This window comes from Equus asinus, chromosome 3 (assembly GCF_041296235.1).
Source record: "Equus asinus isolate D_3611 breed Donkey chromosome 3, EquAss-T2T_v2, whole genome shotgun sequence".
NCBI lineage: Eukaryota > Metazoa > Chordata > Mammalia > Perissodactyla > Equidae > Equus > Equus asinus.
This window is the reverse complement of record NC_091792.1, coordinates 43,469,056-43,492,293: the sequence shown is the minus strand read 5'-3', so window position 1 is coordinate 43,492,293 and position 23,238 is coordinate 43,469,056. Positions and strand designations below refer to the sequence as shown.

The 23,238-nt window shown below is 35.5% G+C and overlaps 1 protein-coding gene across 2 annotated transcripts in view; it reads left to right on the top strand.

Moving 5' to 3' along the window:
• PDGFC (platelet derived growth factor C) overlaps nt 1-21,756 on the top strand; it is a 208,513-nt gene extending 186,757 nt beyond the window's left edge. The window contains exons 4-7 of one of the 2 annotated variants that reach the window (XM_070504953.1): nt 10,362-10,569; nt 15,188-15,216; nt 15,302-15,405; nt 19,957-21,756. In XM_070504953.1, the coding sequence (XP_070361054.1) occupies nt 10,362-10,569; nt 15,188-15,216; nt 15,302-15,405; nt 19,957-19,969 (354 nt within the window). In that variant the 3' untranslated portion in view covers nt 19,970-21,756. Of the gene's footprint in view, nt 1-10,361; nt 10,570-15,187; nt 15,406-19,956 lie in introns of both variants that reach the window. The other variant, XM_014844069.3, reaches the window with a different exon arrangement.
• The last annotated feature ends 1,482 nt before the right edge of the window (nt 21,757-23,238 follow it).

Genomic DNA, 23,238 nt, shown 5'->3' with positions numbered 1-23,238 from the left:
AATGAGCCCTTCTAACTCAGGATGCCAGTCACAAGTCCAGGTTGTTACTCATACTTCTGGCTGTAAATCAGAGCTTCCCAGGACCTCCTCCTTGAGTTTGATTAATTTGCTAGAGCGGCTCACAGAACTCAGAGAAACATTTTACTTACTAGATTATGGATTTCTCATAAAAGGATATAGCTCAGGAACAGCCAGATGGAAGAGATGCATAGGGCAAGGTATGGGGAAAGGGGATGCAACTTCCATACCCTCTCCAGGCACACCTCTCTCCCCGATTCTCCACGTATTTACCAACCCAGAAGCTTTCTGAACCCAGTTCTTTTGGGTTTTTATGGAGGCCTCATTACACAGGTATGATTGATTAAATCATGAGCCATTGGCAGTTGATTCACCCTCTGGCTCCTCTCCCCTCCTTGGAGGTGACTAAAAGTTCCAACCCCCTCTAATCACATGGCTGGTTCTCCTGGCAGTCAGCCCCCATCCTTAGGCGTGGTCCGAAAGTCACGTCATTAACATAACAAAAAACAACTTTTTTGCCCCGTCACTTAGGAAATTCCAAGTGTTTTAGTTCTTTCCAGAAAGAACAAAGACCAAATACATATTTCTTATTATAAATCACAATATCACAGATTCTAACCCTCGTCTAAAGGTAGAACCAAGACACTTGGATGTGGGATGTGGCATGTAAGCAAAGGAGAGGAGCCAAAGATGACTCCAAATGATGGAGTTGCCATTTACTGAGATAGCAGAAAAGCACAGGTGACGAATAGGAATTTGATGGTAGTCAGCATGTAAATCACATGTAGTGCTTTGAAACTATATGAGATCACTAAATGAAAGAATGTAGACAGAAAATAGAAGAGGCCCAAGCCATGAGCATTGGAAGTCTCTAGCATACAGAAATAAGGTGATCAAGAGGAACCAGCGGACAGAGCTAAGGAGAAGCATCTCTTGAGGTAGGAAGAAAACCTGCAGTCACTTGTCAGTTAGGATGAATACTGAGAAAATGGACCATTGGTTTCAGCCATGTGGGCAGGGTCACTGGTGACCTTCATACTTTACATCCATGCTAATTGCTTCCATTAGATTATCTCATTTTTATCCTCCAAACAATCTCCTGAGGAATTTTTTATTACTGTCCCCAGTTTCAGCTACTTATTCACACTTTTTATGCTGTGAAGTCATTTTAAAAAAATAACTCTGTACTATAATTTCTTACCCAAAATGAGGTCTTCCACCCAATACAAAATTTGAATGAGTTTGAGGGTCTTATCTGACTGTTAAACTTACTGAGCACATAATTGAAAATATCTACCAATATAGGCATCATTTCTCAGCTAGATCCCCACTAGACATTCCACAAATTTCCTTTAATGGCTCTTGAATGGTACATTGAATAAATATTGAACTATAAGAAATTTCTGTAGGAATCTTTAGGGATTCTGGTTTGAGATGCACATTAAATTCAAGTGTTTCAGTGAAAGTGTGTTTTTCTTCTAACAATTCTTAGCGTACATTCTCTTTCATTTAAAATTCCTTACTATTGATCCTTTCTTGAGTACTGTAACAAAGCAAATCCATAGGCATTTGACATAGTAAGATTAGAAAACAAGTCATATGATGCTTTGTTGTCAAACACTTGCAGCTTCTAGATGTTGTTTCAGCTTTTTATGGCTTGTCACGTTTTTTGATTCAGGAATAATTTTTAAAATCTTAGTAGGAAAAACCCCTTAATTTTGGCTTCCCGCAGATGCCATTGTGGAAAATGTGCTTAGGACTATGTTATTTAGCCATCCCAAGGAATTCTAGTTTTCAATATAGGTTATTACGTCTAATCCACAATTTTACCTAGGAAGTGGAAAACTCTGTCTGTTGACTCTGATTCACCAGCCCACAGTCAGCCTGCTGCCTGGTAAAGGATTAGCTTCTGCTGACACCTTCTCACCTAAGGCACCGGCATTAGGGTGAAATTTCTTAACACGGGTGACTGCAGACCACTAACACTTGAGGTGAGGAGAATTTGAGGGTAACAATGTCATAATTTGTAAATGTAGTAAGAATGTGGTAGTTCTCAAGTTTCGTGCTGACAGGAAAATTGAGCTAGTAGAAGTTGCTTCTCCACTAATTTAGTAAGAAGCATTGCTTTTTTTTAAGACAGCGTTTTCAGCAAAGCTAGTCATCTCTTTTTCCATATTTGGACCCAGGCAGAATCCCGCTGCTCAGGGTTTGCCTGAAACCATGAAACTCACAGCATTTGAAGGTCAGTTTCAGGTTTGAGCCCTGAAATTACTGCTTTTAAGTGCTGGGCGATAAGCATTGTTTGCTTTTCATCCTGGACTGTCACTGTAATAGGTTGTATAGATACGTCAAGTTTTATTCAATTACCATGCTCTTTCAGTAAGAACCTCTCAATATTAAGACTCGAGATGAACGCCGTTGGCCACCTTCCCTAGGATTTCTCACTTAAATGTATAATCTGCGTTACCCACACAGTATTAAAACATCTGTTCCTGAGTAAGAATGCAAGCATTTGCTTTTCTTTGCTGGCTTAAAAATAATTTAAAAACATAACCCAGATAACTTTTTGGATGAATTCAGATAAGAACGGGGGAAAGACAAAGAAGCATGTTTAAATGAATTGTTCCAGGGCATTCTTGTGTCTTTACAGAACCTCCAGTCAGTTGTTCCTGGCAGGCATTTTTGTCTGCATGCCCCGTCTGCTTCTTAAGCTCTTTAAAGTCAGACCTATACACAATATATCATCAGCTTGACATTATATAAATGAGATTGGAGACACCTTTAAGAAGAGATGTAACACAAGACCGAACTTTTTTGTTCTTCTCTTACAACACCTGGATTATTATTTGGTTGTTATTTTCTTTTTAATAACTACAACAATAAAACCTAATCTGGATTCCTAACCCTTCTGTTAGGTATGAACGAAATCAAAGGCCCCTTATCAGTTTGAAATGTACTGTATGCAGTTGGCTAAGGAAGCTGCAGCATAAATCTTTGCAGGCCCTAAAAGCTTTGCATCCGTTGCTATGCTACTCAAGGTAAACATTTGTATGTGTGTATTCGTCCAGGGAAGAATCATGGTGAATGTTGTATTTTTAAAATTGCACTCATCACAAAAATCCTAATAAAAAGACAAGCTATGGTTTTTTAGAGATAAGTAACTATTTATTGTGAAATTATAAGCAGTTCAGATCGTACTATTCCAAACAGGAAATCAGCTTTTCTTTTTCTAAAAAAGGAAAAGATGATAATGAATGCATAAAATATTTGAAGTAGCCATAATAAAGTACAAAAAACATTAAGATGTTGATTTTTCAGAAGTAACACTGGACAAGTCAATAAGGGAACTTACTCTTGCAGCCAGACTTGCTGTCCTAAGCTTGTAACACTGATTTATTTGGCCATTTCTTTGTCTGAACACAGGGGCTGCCAGTTATTTTTCAATAATAAAAGAAGAAATATATTTGTTTTTCAGTTATTTTTTCATATTAAGTTCGCTTTTTATGGTCCACACTCATCAGGATTTGTGTGATAGTTCTTGGGTTGTGTGATTCTTACTAGCAAATTCTCAGTTTAGCTTTGTTTTGGCAAGGGAAAAATCTCTCCTGTGATACAGAATACTTGGCTTATAAAGGTTTAGCTTCGCAAGGGCAAGAATTTTGGTCTGTTTTGTTCACAGTGCCCACCTCATCGGCTTTTTAATAAATGTTTGTTAAATGATTTAATGGACATAGTATAATATGAACCTCTCCTTGCCACTGTAATAGATACTAAGTTGAGAAGTCAATGACAGCATGCTATTAGTTTGCTAGGACTCCTGTACCAGAGTACCAAAGGCTGGTGGCTTAAACAGAAATTTATTTTCTCGCAGTTCTGGAGGCTAGAAGTTTGAGATCAAGGTGTCAGCAGGTGCTTTCTTCGGAAGCCCTCCTCCTTGGCTTGTATGGCTGTCTTCTCCTTGTGTCTTCATGTGGTCTTTCCTGTGTGCGTATCTGGGTTCAAATTTCCTCTTCTTACAAGGACCAGTCATACTGCATTAGGGCCCACCCTAGTGACCTCATTTAAACTGAATGACCTCTTTAAAGGCCCTGTCTCCAAATATAGTCTCATTCTGAGGTACCGGAGAGGCTAGGACTTCAACATTAGAATATTAGGGGAACACAATTCAGCCTATAACACAGCGTGTTATATATCTGTATATATTTGGAAACATGTTGATATCAATTCTCCAAAGAGGAACCTTTTTTCTTCCGGTTTTCAGAGCCACGCAGCTACCATTCATAAGCTAGATACACCTTTCTAGGGATATTTGGATCCTTAAAAGGCAGGGTAAACTTGTATGCACACTCAGGACAGAAAAAAAGATCAGTGTTGAATTCTGTTAGTTGTACTGTCGGGCAATATTTCCCAAAATTGGCTGATAATCTAAGGCAACAAAGAAGATTTAAGAAAGAAAAAATAGACAGCTCAGCCCCACCACAGACTAAGTAGTATGTTTTGTTTTTGAAGCTGTCCGGATAATTTTGCTGAAGCTGTATTAGATTCTTTTTCTTCTGTTGTTTTAATTGACATATAACATTGTATAACACTGTGTAAGTTTAAGATGTACAACTGTTGATTTGATACATTTATATATTGCAGTATGATTACCACTGCCGCGTTAGCTAACACCTCCATCACATCACATAATTATCATTTCTTTTCATGGTGAGAACATTTAACACCTAGTCTCTTAGCACCTTTGAACCTTATAATACAGTATTGTTGACTATAGTCATATTGCTGTATATTAGGTCTCCAGCACTTATCTTCTAACTGAAAGTTTGTACCCTTTGACCAGCATCTACCCAATTCCCCCATCCTCCCCCGCAACCCCTGGTAACCACCATTCTACTCTCTGTTTCTACAAGTTCAGCTTTTGTTAGTTTCTCAAGTAGGTGATATCATACAGTATTTGTCTTCCTCTGTCTGACTTATTTCACTTAGCATAATGCCCTCAAGGTCCATCCATGTTGTCACAAATGACAGGATTTCCTTCTTTCTCATGATTATATGTATGCATATATACACACACCACATCTTCTTTATTCATTCATCTGTTGCAGATACTTAGGTTGTTTCCATATCTTGGCTATTGTGAATAATGCTGTGGTAAACATGACATTGCAGATATGTTTTCCAGATCCTGTTTTCATTTCCTTTGGATATATACCCAGAAGTGGGATTGCTGAATCTTGTGGTAGTTCTATATTTAATTTTTTGCAGAACTTCCATACTGTTTTCCATAGTGGCTGAACAAATTTACATTCCCACCAATAGTGCATAAGGGATTTTTGGAAATGACACCAAAAACACAGCAACAAAAGCAAAAATCAAACAAGTAGGACTACATCAACCTAAAGTCTTCTGCAAAACAAAGGAAATAATCCAAAAAATGAAAAGGCAACCTGTGGAATGGGACAAAATATTTGCAAATCATAAATCGGATAAGGAGTTAATATCCAAAATAAATAAAAACTCATACAACTCAATAACCAAAAAAATTCCCAAACAATCTGATTAAAAAATGGGCAGAGGATCTGAATAGAGATTTTTCCAGGGAAAACATACAAACGGGCAATAGTACATGAAAAAATGCTTGACTTCACTAATCATCAGAGAAATGCAAAGCAAAACCACAAGGAGGTGTCACCTCACCTGTTAGAATGGCTGTCACCAAAAGAACAAGAGATAGCAAGTGTTGGCAAGGATATGGAGAAAAGGGACCCTCTTGTATCAGGCAATTACATAGGATTCTTAATTTTAAAAGCTGGAAGGAAACTTAAAGGTCAAGGAGTTTAGCAGCCATGTTTTACAGAGGAGGAAACTGAGGCTCAGAGGTTACGGTATTTACCCAAATTCTGTTTCCTAAATGTGAGCAGCTCCAAGATTACAGTTCAGGTTTCTTGACTCCTGATCAGGGTTGTTTTCACATATCATGCTGTCATTCAGAATGACTTTCACCAAAGAATTTAAAAGACTTCATTTTGCAGAGGATCCTTAACACATGGTACTGACATTTTGGAAATGCATGGTTTGGCATGACACTTCATTGCATAGAGATTTCGGATCCCTTGTCTGCTCTTTCATGATCTGTCCTTCCAAAGTAATGTACCTGATAGAGTCTATGGTAGGACTAGGTTATCCACCCAGGTTAGCACTGCTCCCCTGCAGGTAATATTAGAAGAGCTTTCTTCTGGCTTACTAAAGTGGAGGTGTTGATTTAGTTGTATACAATACAGAACACCAAGAAACTCTGCTTTCCATTACTGACTGTTATCATCCACTAGATAGTCATAGAGCAATCCATAACTTAGTAATAAGTATCTATTTTCATGGTGTCTAAAGGAGATAGGGAGTGCAAATCCAGTTCAATTGCAGGTGCTTAGCCCAATCATAAGTATTTTTAAATACCAAAGACATTGTTAGAATTTTCCAGACACTAAATACGGGAGAAAAGGCTATAAGCTTGTACCAAAAAGAGCAGTTTGGGGTTAGAGGAAGAATTAAAACTTAAAAACCTTACAGCATATTTTTTCCTCTAACTTCTTTTTTCCATGACTCCCTCTTTTTTCTGAAAATCCCTTTGTACAACTTAGAAAAGCAGAACTTTGAAAGTGAACAACTTGGTTGTTCCGTGAACCAGTGGGTGGGGTGGCAGTCATGAGAAAGCCCTGAAATAGCAGAACTTCTTCCTCTCTTCTGTCCAGGATTGATTCTTTGAATCCGGGGGAAGTGAGTTGATTTTCTCCTCCTTTTTTGGGTGGGACTGCTGAATGTGGGTGTGTGTGTGTGTGCGCGCTTTTTAAATTTATTTTATTTTAATTTAAATAGTTAAAAGCATGGAGGTTTAGACCATCAACCAATATATGAATGCAGTAACTTAGACCAAGTTGTTTTCTCTCAATCTTTGTCATTTAAAGGGATTGATACTCCAATACTTCGTTAAACCCAAGATGTGCATATTTTGTTGGCCCAATATTGCACATTTATTTTGTTTTGCTTTCTTCCGTATAAATACTTTAAACTTTATTGCAGCAATATTGATTTCGGTTGAAACTTGTCATTGCTTCAAAAGGACTGCTGTATGCAGAGTCTCCAAAAGACGTGGAAGCAAAATAAGCAAACTCATTCTTGGGTTCTGGTCAATTGAAAATAGCTTAAGTAACAGTTTCACATCATGCCTAAAATATACATCTACACTCGGACACTGTAATGAATGACACCTACTTTTTGTATTAGCTTTCTATACATTTCTGTACACTGTATTAGCTTTCTATACATTTACTCTCTGGGTGCAGATTATGACACATCGGATTTGTTTTATATCATCATATTCATGAGGAATTACTCAGTTATTCTTTGAGTATTACTGACCTTTAATTCTCACTTTATGTAAACGTATAAATTTTGGCTTGTATTTTTAAAATTTGCAAAATATTTGCATTAACCTTTTCACATTATAAATTTAATCAGCATTAACCAAATTGGTTAAATTAACAATGAAAACTTTTATTAGGTAATTGTTTCTTTATATCAATCATATTGTTAACAATCCTAATAATACTATGAAAGCAATTTTACATTTCATAGACAAAATACTGGGAGTAAATAGGAATGTATTAAATTTGGTTTCTATGCTCGAATGTTGGATAGAATAATGGAAAACATCTTAGTGCTGATGTCTTAGCCAGAATCTTGACATTATTGAAATTAGATCTTTAAAATAAGGAAGAAGTTAGTGTTGACCCAAGGCTACCACATTCATTTCTACCAGTTATGCTCTATAAAAATGGCCCCCCTCAGGGACAAAGGGGGTTCTGCACCCACAAAGCTGTGAGCCCCAGCTGGGGCGGTGCCTGCCCCAGAGAACAGTACTCCTTTCTCTAATTGACGGAGCAGCTTCTGCTTTTCAAGTCATGCCCAAAGGATAGCCCAGGGAGGGAATCTTTCTCAAATGGACGCAGTTGAGATATATGGGACAGAGTTGGCTCTGTCATTGAGGAAGTTTTCATGGATGAATTGGGTTTCAAGAAAGACCATTATAAATGGTGAAGATTTATTGTGTGGATCACAGGAGGGAGAGTTTTGCGTTTGGGGCAAGGATTGGAGCATTTAGCTTGGGAGGACATGCAAGGTCTGGGATGAAGATGACAAGTGCAGTAGTTAGTGAAGAGACTAGATTGATTGGAACAAAATGTGCATGTCTTTGATGAGTAGAGGATTAGATGGGAAAGGGGAGCAAAGGTCAGACTGTAAGGATCCTGAGTGCGTGGTAAGGAATTCGGATTTTATCCTCCAGATGAGAAATCACTCTAGGCATTTGTCCAAATTCATCGTATAATCAGCGATAACTTATTTTAGGTAGATTAACCCAGGGTTATGCGGCATAGAATAAAAGGAATAAGGAAAGATTGAGGTAAGGAGACAAAGTTAGAAGCTGTTAAATATGGCACATGATTTTCAGTATCTAGCCCATGATCCGAGTAATGAGGATGGAAAGGAAGAGCTGATATGGTAGGTCTTTTTTTATTATAACAAATGTTATTATTTTTACCAGACCTCAAAAGAAATCCATGTTTATTATAGAAAATGTTGAAAATATGGTTTTATATAATGCATAATATTATGTATTACATATATAATAATATATAATGTATATTCTCATTTAAACCATAGGTGAACACTCGACATTTTAGGCACTTTTGATTTTTTGTTTGTTTTAATTTATGTATGTTGAAATAATGGTATACTGAACTATATGTCTAAAGCTTGGTTTTTTGTGTCATTTACTACATTATGGGCATTTCTTTTGTTAATACAAATTCTTAGAGGACCTCATTTTCAATGGCTGTACACTATTTCAGTTGATAAGTACAGTGGAACTAACTATTCCACTATTGCAAATATAAATTTTTTCCCCTAACTTTTTGTTATTATAAATACTGCTATAATGAACATCAGTCAACAAAAAGGTTTTATTCCATACTCTGCCTCTCTCCTCCTGTCCTAAAAAGTAATAATAAATAATAAATAAAACAAAAGTTGAGCATTTGTTCATATATTTATTTTGCCTACCTTTATCTCAGGTCTGATCCACTACTCCCTACCCTTAGTCCACTTTGAAAATTGGAGGGAGGGGTGTTCTTATTGAACTTTTATTGAAATTGTTGTCTCATTTTGTTGCTTGCCATTTAAAACGAAGCATTTTAATCCATTGCTCTATACATGGCCATTTAGGTTTTCAGTTTTTCTCTATTTCAAACAACACTGTGATGAATGTCGTTGAAGATATTTGTACATGGGCAAATAAAAGGATGTAAACCTCAAAAGTGAATTACAAGGACATGGAGCACATAAATCTTCTACTCTAGTATCCTGTGTACACCGGTTACATCAACTGAAGTGGTTGTACCAGTTTACACTCCTGCAGGCAGAGCAGAGAAATTCCAATTTACCCACATCCTTGGCAGTCCTTTCTTTTAAATGCTTGCCAATCTCATGTATATGAAATAGTACTTTTTTTAATATGTGAGATAATATCTCACTTTGGTTTGCATTTCTCTGATAACTAATGAATTTTAGCATGTTTTTATATGCCTGTTGGCCATTCAAGCCTCTTGTCTGGAATTTGCCCATTTTCTATTGAGCTGTTTCCTTTGCTGTATTCTCTGGATACGAATCCTGTGACGACAGTTATATAATTTGTCAGGGTGTTCTCCCAGTGTCTGTCTTTTAATCCTGTTAATTAAAAGAAATTGCAGGCAAATTTATCAAAGTTATCTTTTATGGTTTGTGTGTTTTCTGTCTTGATTAACGAGTTCTTCTCCAATGTCAAAGGCTTTTCGCCTATATTTTGTTCTAATTCTTTGTGGGTTTATTATTTTATATTAAATTTTTAATTTATCTGACATCCATTTGCATTACTACCAGGTGATTTCCAGATTGAGGATAACAAAAAGTAGAAAACAAAAGAAAAGTTTGGTAATTTGTATTACAGTTTCCAATGTAAGTCTGTAATTGAACCATAGAGACGTGTTCTTTTTTTATTTAAGCAACAGATATACACATTCACCGTAGTTTTTGGCAATGAAAGTTAATGTCTTTCTCATTGACTTGCCCAGAAAATCTATCAGAGTTCATCTCCATGAAGTCTTTGCAAAGTACTTACTTCTAATTTGCGTTGAATACAGTTTCAGTTCCCGTGTGTTTTCAGTCGTAGTCTACCTAACTTTGTACCTAAGTCCAGAAGGAACACATTGTCATTTTTAAAACAGTTAACATAGGATTCGTTTTGCTTTCAGCAATTCACAGAAGCGGTGAGTCCTTCAGCGTTACCCCCTTCAGCTTTGCCACTGGACCTGCTTAATAACGCTGTCACTGCCTTTAGTACCTTGGAAGATCTTATTCGGTATCTTGAACCAGATAGATGGCAGTTGGACTTAGAAGATCTATATAGGCCAACTTGGCAACTTCTTGGCAAGGCTTTTGTATTTGGAAGAAAATCCAGAGGTAAGCTCTCTCTTCAGATTAGAACCTCATTTAATCTTTTTAGCAGCTAATGTTTCAGATTCTTCTGCCATATCTTCCCATGAGTAGAGTTTAAAACTCTTCAGTGATGTATTTCAACAATCTATTTTCATAACATTTGAGCATATTACATATTAAATAAGAATACCTACAAAAATAGGCACTTAATTATAACTCAGTGGATTTGGAAATTAAAAGAGATACTTTTGCTGAAAATTCTTATCATTTCTTCAATTTAAAAATACCATTTTGATGAAGTCCTCAGTTACATTTCACAAGAATCATTGCTTATTCAAACCTAATACTTGGGATATATTGATTTAGAGATTCAAGAGGATTATTATTATATTTCCTAAACCAGATTTGGGGCTATGGAAGGGGAACACTACATCAAAATCATTATCCACCATGTCCCCATGGGTCAGGATTATATTAATTTTCATTTCCTAAGCCTTGAAACTTTTCTAAATAATATGAAAATAACAGTGACTTGCCATAAAATAGAGCTAGTAGTTTTCAAGATAGGATTCATAGCAAGAAAATAATGACCTAAAGAAACCCAAACTATGATAATTTTTCTCCCATATAAATTGCTTCTGAAATGATCACTTTTGACCACATGAGCCTATCTGTCTTCAAGAGTGAGAGTGTTGATAATTAAACTTAATTCCGCATGGTTAAGAAATTGAAAATAACGTTAACTGAGTTTGTTCCAAGGTTAGCTCATTTTCCTAGTAACATTAGAATTGGAACGCATCCGTATCAGGCATAAATGAAAATGTAATAGAAATAACTGGATAATTATAATGCACCCAAAAAATCTGCTTCTGTCTGTCAGAAACATTGAAATCTACCCAGGGTCATTTTAGAGAGTGGAATGACAGTCTGGAGAATTTATATAGAAGGAATAAGGTTTGGTTAATTTGAGCAATTCACGAGGGCAGATTGCTCCAGACTCGTTCTTGTAAATCTTGTCAGAAAGAAACCGGATTCCTGCCCTTTCCCTCTGAAAGCTGCAGCCCTGCAGCCCATTTGGATCAGCAGCTTTAATCTCAGCAGGTCATGTTCAGACTTGCCCAACCGTGGTATTTTGCTCTGCCAACAGACGTGGTTTCCTTTCAGCAATATTTGAAATCAGTCTTCAAGTACATGGGCAGCCGAATCTTGTCCAGATGCTGAAAGCTGTTACATATTTATAAGATTTGATCTTGATGAATAACTTGATGAATAACTTACGAACAACACTTCCCTTCCCTCCCACTTAGGAACAGGAAGATGAAGATCTGCAAGGCTAGCTGAAACACCCATGAATAAAGCCTTTGTTAGCAAATTTCAAGTAGATTATCATGTTGATCTGTGAGAAGCTGAGCGAGTAAACCAGGTTCTAAACTCAGATCTTGTTTTTTGACGGCTGATCTCAGGATTCCAGCCTAAAAATCTCCCATCCAGCCATGCTTTTATGCCTATACCTCTGCACATGGTGCTCAGCGAAGATTTGGCCAGCGGCTGGCATGTATTTAAAAGCATCCAGCATTGAACCAGATCTTTTAAATATTCATTTAGCACTTTCCAAATTGAAGCCCTTTGCAGTTTGCCAAAACTATTAACTTTTTAAGCATACAGTAAGTGTGAGAAAAGCAGTGTATATTTTTAGAACTTTACATAAACTAAAATGCAGGTGTGGGATAACATCTATATAGACAAAACCAGCTCCCCTCCCAAGAGTCTTTCTACAAAGGAACAAGGAGTAAAACGTTTAAAAGCTTCTAATTAGACATCAAAATACATTTTCCACAGAATAAACACATCACAGTGTTACCACATTCATCTTAGAAAGACCACCCTCGGATTGCATTACAGTAAGAGAATATCCTTGGGCTGAATATCTTAAAAGAATGAACAACTAACACAGTAAAATGTGACCGTAATTTTTTTTCATTCAGTATTAACCTTTTTAATAAAACTTGCAATACTGATGAATGTGAACCAGAAAATTTGTATTAGAAATAGCAGCTTTCATCGCTCACATGCTCAAAATCATCCTTCAGCGGGATAAATTAATGCATGTATTGTTTTAGGAAGTAGTTATGAAAAGGAAATCAAGAATCTGAAGGCTGAATCTTACTTTACAAATATTTTGCAGGGAGAAATTTTCATAATATTATAGTTAAGTTATTAGAAAAATATGTTGGGACGTAATCTTTCTCTTTTTTTTGCCTAGAAGTTCTGTACAATGTTTGGACAGTTTATGACATCAGATTTTAGTCACATGACTTATTTTAATGAAGCTTAGATAAGGTTGAAGCCTTAAAAGTAAGAAGCATGAATTTCAAATAAGATACACCAAATTTAAAATCCTTAATTGTATTTTTAGTCCAGTGTGGACTGCATTAATGTTTTTCTGTTTTGTCATTTCCCCTTTCTTCTTCTGGTTCAGGTTTTCATTCATACCTTACTACTTGCAGAAAAAATATATATATACCATATTTTGTAAGTCAGTCTTAACTAGTACTTTAAAAGGGCTTTTGACTTTTGTGTCAAACATGATAAATGAGTGGAAGCTAAGTTGAAAGTGTGTTTAAATTTTCACATTGTAGCAGGTATCATAACTGAGTTCGCTTGGGAAATCTATCTAACCTTTTATTGTGGTTAACTAAACATTTTAAAGTGAACATACACAGTCTCATTTTCTTGTTTCATGAAATAGTGTGTTTAAACCTATTTGAGGTAGATGAATATCCTTTGAAAGCTAAGAGCTTCATTCACATTCTAAAGTATAAATCTTAAATAAGCATTGAAGATTTGGGCAGCCAGCTTTTGTACGTGTGTGTGTGTGTTTTGGGTTTTCTCCCTCCTTGCCTAGATATTTAACTTCTAGAGAAAAGATTGAAATAGGCTCATCTATAGCTATAACAATGAAAGAGCAATATGTACATATACTATTAGTCCAGCAAAATCAAATCAGGTGAAATAGTGACATCATTTAACCTAATGATCTCGTGAATTTTATTTTAGAGATAAATTGGTCTTTTATGGCACTCAAAATTTTCTCTTAAATATTTAAAAGTTTTCTTTTCATAGGATTATTTTTTGGATGAAAAGGAACTCTTTAAATGCTCAAATAAAACAGTAATTTTCTACTGAGCTGGAAAAAATAATTTTTACCAGAATGTGATGCTGAAAGAAACCTATTGAATTAGCATTTCCTTCGTGTGTCCCTGTATCACCCAAGGTTTTAGTCAACCATATACTTTACATGTCTTATAATTTACTATTGCATATACATAATTTATAATACATTTCTTGAAAATACTTACTTTGACTTTTTTTGACGTTTTAGAGAAACTTGATCGCATATGCAAGTAAAATAGCCAAGAAAATAAGCATTTGATTCTTAATTACCTTGTCATTTTTAAACTTTGAAAAAATATTGGCACTTAATTTTTAAAACTGGATTATATAGTGATTATTATGATTTGAAGCCATCTTTAACCAGAAAGCATTTTTTCTTTTCTTTCAATTCTTGTTTATAATGTTTCCAATATTAGTGAAAAGGTATTTAACTGGATTTGTTATATTTAGGTAATGTTCCTAAATTTTAATAAAACCCTTACTTTTAAAGAAAAAAAGCTCCGGTGAGTTATATGTTATCCACTGAAGTTAACTACATTTCGTATGTTATATATAAATGAATGTTAAATAGGACGTTATTTTGCTATAACTTAACAGAGGCCATATCCTTTTGTAGTTAAAAACAATGATTCTTTGAGAATTCACTGCAATAATCTGATGAAAGGATATTTTGTTTGGTCTTCACAAGTAGGTATTCTTTTAAAGAATAAAGCACAACATAGTTAACCAACTTGCTAAAAGAATAGAGACAATAGTTATAAATTAGACATTTCTTCCATCCCTTAGAACAAGAATAGAATTCTTAGGGAGCCTAGTTAAACTAAATTTTAAACAGCATAAATTACGCAACGCAGCAAAAGCAGTGCTTTCCAACAATTTACGCTCTTTTAAAATGCATCCTTTTTTTCACTCCTGGTTCACTCAGCTGTCTTTAAAAATTCATTTTCTTTACCCCCTTTTTACATTTTGTGATTCTTATTGACAGAAAGATTGTAGAAAGTTCTGTCAACAAGTGTCTGTAAATTGTTCTTCATTAATTGCATGAGCTTGTAATCTTTTTAAAAATTGCATTTATTTTTTAGTCAAAGCATCCATCATTTTACATTCTATTCTTCCCGCCAATGCTCTCCTTGTTGACTTCGTTACTAAGGTTAAAAGGTGTAGCCCTCTTTTTCTCTCTGAAGTTTCCTATTAATAGCTCTCAACTGTTTTGTTGGCTCTGTTCTTAATATTGCACAATGTATCTCTTTATTGGTCACTAAGTCATAATGAAGCTTTGTTTACTATGAAAGACAAAGTCCAACTTGCGAGCTGCATAGCCCTAAAACCTAGTTAATATAAGAAGGGATATTGTTAGGGTTATTCTTCATGCAATAGCTAGACTTCTTTATGAAAAGAGTTTAATGAAATATATCCAGGCTCAAAGCATGACCATCTCTTTTTGTTTGCTTTCTTTTGTGCCATGTAGTGGTGGATCTGAACCTTCTGAAAGAGGAGGTAAGATTATACAGCTGCACACCTCGTAACTTCTCGGTGTCCATAAGGGAAGAACTAAAGAGAACCGATACCATTTTCTGGCCAGGTTGTCTCCTGGTTAAACGCTGCGGTGGAAACTGTGCCTGTTGCCTTCACAATTGCAACGAGTGTCAGTGTGTCCCAAGCAAAGTTACTAAAAAATATCATGAGGTAGGTATATCATTTTCTTTTAAGGTTCCTTTCGGATTCTTTTTTTGGGTGTTTTGTCTCTAAGAAAATAATGAAACAATGTGTCTGAAATGGATTTTGTTTAGAAAGGAGACATAGCATTCATGGGGGGAGTAAAAGGATTTCTAAAATAGTTCATAGTTTCATTTCTTTAACCTTTAACTCAAAAACTCAGACGTTAAGGATTTGGAAAGTTTATCTGCTGATAGTACATCATGGATGGTCACTGAAGTTTTTCTTTCTCAAAAAAAAAATGTGTTCTTCTGTGGAGACAAAAACATAGGTGAAATATTTCAACTTTTCCACTTTTCAAAATATGAAGGGAAAATATTTTAAAGACAAACTTGGAGGTAAATTGCTTTCTATTTTGGAGAAGGATCTTTAATATTTATTTTTTCATTTGAGGCACTGTGGGCACATGAATCCCAAGAAGACGTATTCATAATTATACCAATCTTCTATTATTCACAGTGCCCCCAAATACCATGTTAAACTTTTTATGGATTCTTCACCCTTTTATCTCTTCATTCTATGGAATTAAGGAAAATATAATATTAAATGTTAGTAATTATTGTCTTTCAGAGCCTTGGGAACCTTAGAATTTATACACTCGAAATTTCTGTTGCTGCTGGAACATATCCCAATTATATCCTATCTTCTCTCCAACAGCATCATGTAGCATTCATACTTCAGGAAGCAATCCCTTCTCATGATTCAACTTTAATTCTTATAAAACGTTTACATTATACCAAGCCAAAAACTGCCCTCTGACTTCATTTTAATATGACCTCGTTTCATTAGTTTTTATTTTTTCTACTAAATAAAAGAATAATACAGAATAAATATCTACTTAATAAATAAAATGACTTTTCATATGCGTAAAGACATCAGTGAAACCCCTGTCTGTTAGGTGACTTAAGCATGCACAGTGTCATAAACTGCATTTCATGGAACATGGTTGGTTGTCCTGTCCTTCACTGGTGTTGTATTGGCAGCTGACGAAGTCGGAAAAAAAGCACTAAATTCCAGAAGCGAAGGGATTCTGTTTATATCCTAAATCTACTATTGACTTGTTGTAGCCATCAGCAGGGGACTTAGCCTCTGTAAGATATAATAATCTCGCAGGTTTTTCCTAGCTATGGTATTCCATGACGGCTACTAGATTGCAGTGTTTAGAAGGTAACATCCAAAACTGGCAGTCTGTGATTAAAAAAGGACCGTATACTACCATTATTCGTGTTCTACTTCCATTTCTACACCACATGCTTCTGAAGACCCCCCTTGGTGGCTCGAGGAGCTCCAGCCAGGCCGTGCCCAGAAGCCAGCCTTATTGCTACTCTGAACAGGGAATCTAGTCACAAAAAAAACCCTTAATAGAATAGTTCTTAGATGAAAATTAAAATGCCTAATATCTAAGCAGATACTAGAGTTCATTGGCATAATATAAAAGGATATGATGGAAATAGGAATTCAACAAGAGTGATCTTTTCCCACCTAAAATCATTCAATTTTGAACTTTCCAAAGCATGTCCTTACTAAACAAAGTGTATTTGGGGACCTGGTTTAGCCAACAAGTCTTGGGTTTATAACCACCCTTCTAAGAGCTATAAAACCCCGAGCAGTTGTATTAGCTTTTTAAAACAAGCTTATCAGATGCTAAATCAGTATCATACTTTTGGTCAGCTAAATCAGCCCTCAGGTCAAATGTATCCTTCTCCATCCTATACTTTTAAATTTCTTTTCAAATAACATTAGATTTAGGGTTATCCAGAAAGTTGCCACAGTGTGTGCAATATCTGTTTTAAAGTCTCAGATAAAAGTCTTGGATGGGGAAAGGCTATGGGCAGTATTTATAGACTCACTGGCCTTCTCCCAGAATGACATTAATCTATTATTCACCAATCTTTGGGTGGGATTGGTAATATACACATTATATATGTACACACATACAACTTTGGATGTTTAATTATATGACCATCTACTACGTTTCCCACAAATATCTCTAAAGTATATGTGTGTAGAAATATAATTATACGGTTACCTGCTCCACATTTCTCACAAATATCTCCAGTAAAAATCATGTCTTAATTCTTTAAAATACTTTATGGGAATCATTAATTTTTCTGTGATGGTCTTTCTGTTAACAATCAAATTACTCAATGAAAAAAGGATTATTTGGTGTAATTGATAATTTCTGAGGCTTAAATTTTTCTCAGTCCTATATTTTGGAAAAAAGTTCTGAGTTTAGTACCACTCCTAAGTAAATGAAGTTGTTTTTTAAATGTAACTTAAAATCATTGTAAGATCATTAAGTCATTGAATACTATTAATCTGGATCTAGAGACTTAACTCTTTTTAAAGTGAAGCCCATCTGGGGCTTTAATTCTTTTTGATGACCATTGTCCCCATTTTCAGTCTGAAGATTGTTCCACCTCGTGGAGAAAGCAGAAACAAAGATATGGCTTAGAAATTCTAATTTTTCTCTCCATCTATCTTGATTATATGTTTCCCTAAATATTAAGTTGTATTATAGTCATTGTGTTACTATAAATAAAACTGAATTATTCCCTCTTTTGGATTTTTTTAGCACTTTCATTGAGTTTTGTTCAACCTTTGTGAGTGGGGAGGCTCTTTATTTGGTGAGTGCATCTTGAGCACCACTAAAGGAAGGAAGGTTTGTAGGCTTGTCGACTGGCATGACTGACTGTTAGGGCTGCATATGGTGGCCTCTGTAACCTTTACCTTCATAGGAATTTTTTTTCCTTGCCAACTGGGAAAATGTATACAATTAGAGATAAGAATTAAAGACGTTGGCTCTGCCAATATTGTAATTTTTCTATCCACCAAACCTCATTCCAGAAACTATTTGTAACGAGTGTGATAATAAGATACGGCACCAGTGTCGTGAGAGTAGTTTTGATACCACCTTATGTTGTCCGAAAACAGTGTCAGTACTAACACATAAAACAATATTCAGTAGTCATTAGGTTAAGTTTCACATTAAAACAACACAGTCTTAGTAATTTTTATTCTTAGTTGTGAAATGTAATAGATAGAAAATCTACTTTAAAAGTTTACTATTGTTCACAGTTATTACAAACTAGACAGTTTCTCTCTCTAGGAAGAAAGTTACGAAATAAATAGAATGTATGACTAGTAATATTCTGAGTCTCTTGTAAAATTATCTATCATTCTAACTTTTAATAATTCATATTTGGCCAAAGTACATATACTGGCTCTGTCACTTATTCTCTCTAAGCTTCTGTTCACTCATGTGTAAAATAAGGGTAATAATTGTAAATTAAGTCATAGAATTCTTGTGAGTTAAAGTATGTAAAAACATTATTATAGTGCCTGGCACCCAGTAAGCATTCAAAAAATGTTAGCTAATTCACCTTTGATATGATCACATAGTCTAAGTGAGGTATACATTCTCTATTTTTCTTTTTTAAATCTAAGTAGAACAGTTGTAAGACGACTTGTGCCTTTTTTGGATTAATGAAAATCTCCAGAACAGTATCTTTTAGAAGATCAGTATCTTTTAGAACTCTGTGAAGTTATCTGTGTCATACACAGAGAGAAGAGAAACTAGGCAACTTCCTATGATTATGTGCTCTGGCCTTTGTTCATAATTCAAAAAAACAATTCCTGAAACTTTATCACTTCTATTATAAGAAATAAAATGTAATACACATTGAATAGGTAGCTCTCATCAAATACTGTAGACAATCTTTTATGGAATACATGGCTATGTCCTTTTGTCACAGTGTCAAAAGGAAATATATTTAGTATTTAGTAGTATCAGCGTCTATTTTATTACATTTTTGGTTAAAAAGCTCAACAATCCAAACTGCAGATAGCTTCATTTAATAGAGGCATGATTGTTATTATTGCCAAACCTCCGTGTACTGCACGGTAGGATCCAGCTGCAGAAAGTGAGCTGTGACAGAGGCTGCTGTCTAGAAAGTACATCTAATCCGTCTCATCCAGTTTATAGAGGACCTGAAGTGTGGCCAAGGAAATTAATGAGTGGCATAATTGAGCAAACTCAGCTGTAGAGGGATCATGTTTTTGTCACAGTATTGCAGTCCTTGCATGTATTGCTTCTAGTATAAATATTTGTTAAATGTGGGAATAAATGAATGAGTGAAAGAAAGCAACAAACAGAAAAATCAGTTGTGCAGCGGTGGTTCCAGAATACTTAATCAAGGTGAAATTCTCTGTTGTATCATTAGATGAGCAAAATAAAGAGTATATAGTGAGTCTTTTCAATTTAAGGACATTTCTTTATTCTGAGGCAGCATCCTTCCAATTCGTTGGTGATAAAATGTCATTTCTTTCATGAAATGATGATCGTTTATGATTTTTTTGAGGAGTGGGGGAATGTGTTCACACTGCCTTCACTAGGAAGAAATTAAAATTTGCACGTCTCCGTTGGGCCCCAGGATTCTTTTCGGAAATTTCCTTGTCCATGAAATCAAAAGTTACAGACCTTGGTTGATTTTAAAGGTGGCTTCCCTTGTTCCCTTTCAGGTCCTTCAGTTGAGACCAAAGAATGGTGTCAGGGGATTGCATAAATCTCTCACGGACGTGGCCCTGGAGCACCATGAGGAGTGTGACTGTGTATGCAGAGGGAACTCTGGAGGATAACCGCTTCGCCATCTCCCAGAGCAGTACAGCTCCGTGGTTGATTCTGTTCTAGAACTTACGCATTATCTTCATCCATAATCTCAGTTGTTTGCTTCAGGGACCTTTCATCTTCAGGATTTACAGTGTGTTCTAAGAGGAGACACCAAACGGAATTAGGAGTTGTGCAACAGCTCTTTTGAGAGGAGGCCCACATGACAGGAGAAAAGTCTTCAGTCGTGGAAACAAATTAAATGTTGTAAATCACTAGCTAGTTAGAGAGTTACCATGCGCTAGCTGTGTTCCGTATTTCAATTGTCTTGATACGACTTAGGTTAATGTCAGTACGGGAAAAACTGTGCAGATGAGCACCTGATTCTGTTGCCTTGCTTAACTCTAAAGCTCCATGTTCTGGGCCTAAAATCACAGAAATCTGGAATTTCTTCCCTATATTCACATATATAAACCAGAGTGTTCTATGTTCTACAAACTTGGTTTTTAAAAAGGACCTATGTTGCTATGAATTAAACTTGTGTCATGCTGATAGGAAAGACTGGATTTTCCATATTTCTTATTAAAATTTCTGCCATTTAGAAGAAGAGAACTACATTCATGGTTTGGAAGAGACAAACCTGAAAAGAAGAGTGGCCTTACCTTCACTTTATCTATAAGTTGGTTTATTTGTTTTATTGTGTACATTTTTATATTCTCCTTTTGACATTATAACTGTTTGCTTTTCTAATCTTGTTAAATATATCTATTTTTACCAAAGGTATTTAATATTCTTTTTTATGACAACCTAGATCAACTATTTTTAGCTTGGTAAATTTTTCTAAACAGAATTGTTATAGCCAGAGGAACAAAGATGATATAAAATATTGTTGCTCTGACAAAAATACATGTATTTCATTCTCGTATGGTGCTAGAGCTTAGATGAATCTGCATTTTAAAATAATGAGGCAGGAGATCAATAGAATTTGGTAAGTTGCAAAGACTTTTTGAAAATAAATTATCATATCTTCCACTCCTATTGTTGGAGATGCAAATTAAAAGTCACATGTGAAAGTAGGCATTCAGATCAGTCATTACTAACCCCTAATCCTTATTTTGGGAAATGTGAGCCTAGCTCAGAAGAACATAAAGCACCTTCAAAAAAAGAGACTTGACAGCTTCCTGACAAAGTGTGCTTTGCTGTCCTGTAGGAACACATCCTATTTATTGTGATGTTCTGGTTTTATTATCTTTGAACTCTGTTCCATACACTTGTATAAATACATGGATATTTTTATGTACAGAAGTATATCCTTTAACCAGTTCACTTATTGTACTCTTTGGCAATTGAAAAGAAAATCAGTAAAATACTTTGCTTGTAAAATGCTTAATATTGTGCCTAGGATATGTGGTGACTATTTGAATTAAAAATGTATTGAATCACCAAATAAAAGAATGCGGCTATTTTGGGGAGAAACTGAGTGTGCGTGTGCAAGAATTGTCTTTTGAACTCCAAGAAAATGAAAGCAATAAAATGTCGTGTTGCCATGATTTTCATTATGCAAAAGCCAGTGTCATTCAAAAGACAGGTAGAAAGCTAACATTTCTGTTGAGGCCTCTCTGCCTCTTGTCTCCAGTGCTTTTGAGCAGTTATTTTCTTTTTCCCGCTGGTCTTGATACTGACTTCTGGTAAATTAAATTGCAAATGACTTGAAAGTTGTATGTGATTTATGAAATGCTTAATGATAGCTAATATGGTAGCATGAAATTGGGGGAAAAAACTCACTTTCCACTCATGTCTTCAGTTCCAATGGCGAATGCTAAATGGGGTGAGCGTAAATTGATTTGGCATGTGGATTCATGTATTTTATGTATAACACTTCAAGATGTGGATCCACAGTTTCCGACGTAGATTTCTATACCGGGCTGGTATCTTCAGCACCCTAGTCCCTGCCTTTCAACTTGCCAGAGACATCGAGGGCCCAGAGCCACACTGTCTTCAAGCTCATCTTCTAGGCAATACCCCTTTTGGATACTTTCCTGTCAGTCCTACCCTGCCCCCAGCCACATGAAGAACAAATAAATAAAATGAACATACATGTTCTGTCTTACTGACTTAACATTTTCATCGTTTTGTCCCTGCCCTGTAGAGGCCTACTAGATATATGGCTTCACTGTGCTCCTCTCAAAATGCTATGCACTGTCTTCCTCTTGGCAATTTACAACTCATTAGTATAGTAAAAACTCTACTAAATCTTACAGTAAATGACCTGTGTAACTGTGTTTAATTCAGCGTTTCCAACCTTTGAATGGAATACCTTCTTTCCTTTTTTATTTTTTTAATATTTATTTTTTGTTTACTTATAAAATGTGGAAAGCCGAAAGAAATTACTCTATAAAGACAGCACTCCCACACGCTGTTGCCAGTCCATGAGTGGAAAGGGTGTGAGGCTTGTCTGCTTTATACTTTCCCACTCATACATCTTCCTGTGCATTTTACTAAAAAAAAAATCAATCCATTAATGGCACATGTGACCATAATTTCTCAGAATTCCAGAAAGTATTGACTGTATTGACCACAAACTGTTTTGTATGTGTTATCTGTGATGTGTGCCTTTGTCCCAAGAGATGGACTGTTTTGCCTGTGATTTTTATTAAAATAAAAGCTCAAGACTTAATTGGCATGAGGCAGGCTTTCATGGCTACATTTTTCATTTCTACATCTCTTTTCTACATTCCCTCCTTAACTCATAATTCTTCTATACACCTTGAAAAGGTACAAGTAACAAAGTGATGAGAATCTACACCGTGAAACATCCTGGCATGATTTAGTTCTCCTCAAGGCATCAATCATCCAGATGTGTTTACTTATGCTTGTGGCTGGGTTTCAGGAAAGGCAGAAAATACAAGTTTTCCTTAATATGACTCAATATAATATAATACACTTAATATTATGTAAGACTCTTATCACCGAAAGGATCCTGATATTTTAATCCATTTTATTTGCATGTTCTAAATGCATTTAAAAATTATAAATATCACTTTCTTTTACATTTATAGGAAGGACTAGGAAAATTGAAAATGGAATAGATCACTTGCTTTACATCCTGTTTTTCCTTCATGCTTCATATGTAATCAATCAGCACGTCCCATTAACTTTGCCTTTTCCATCTCTTGCATTTGTGTCTCCCTCTCCAT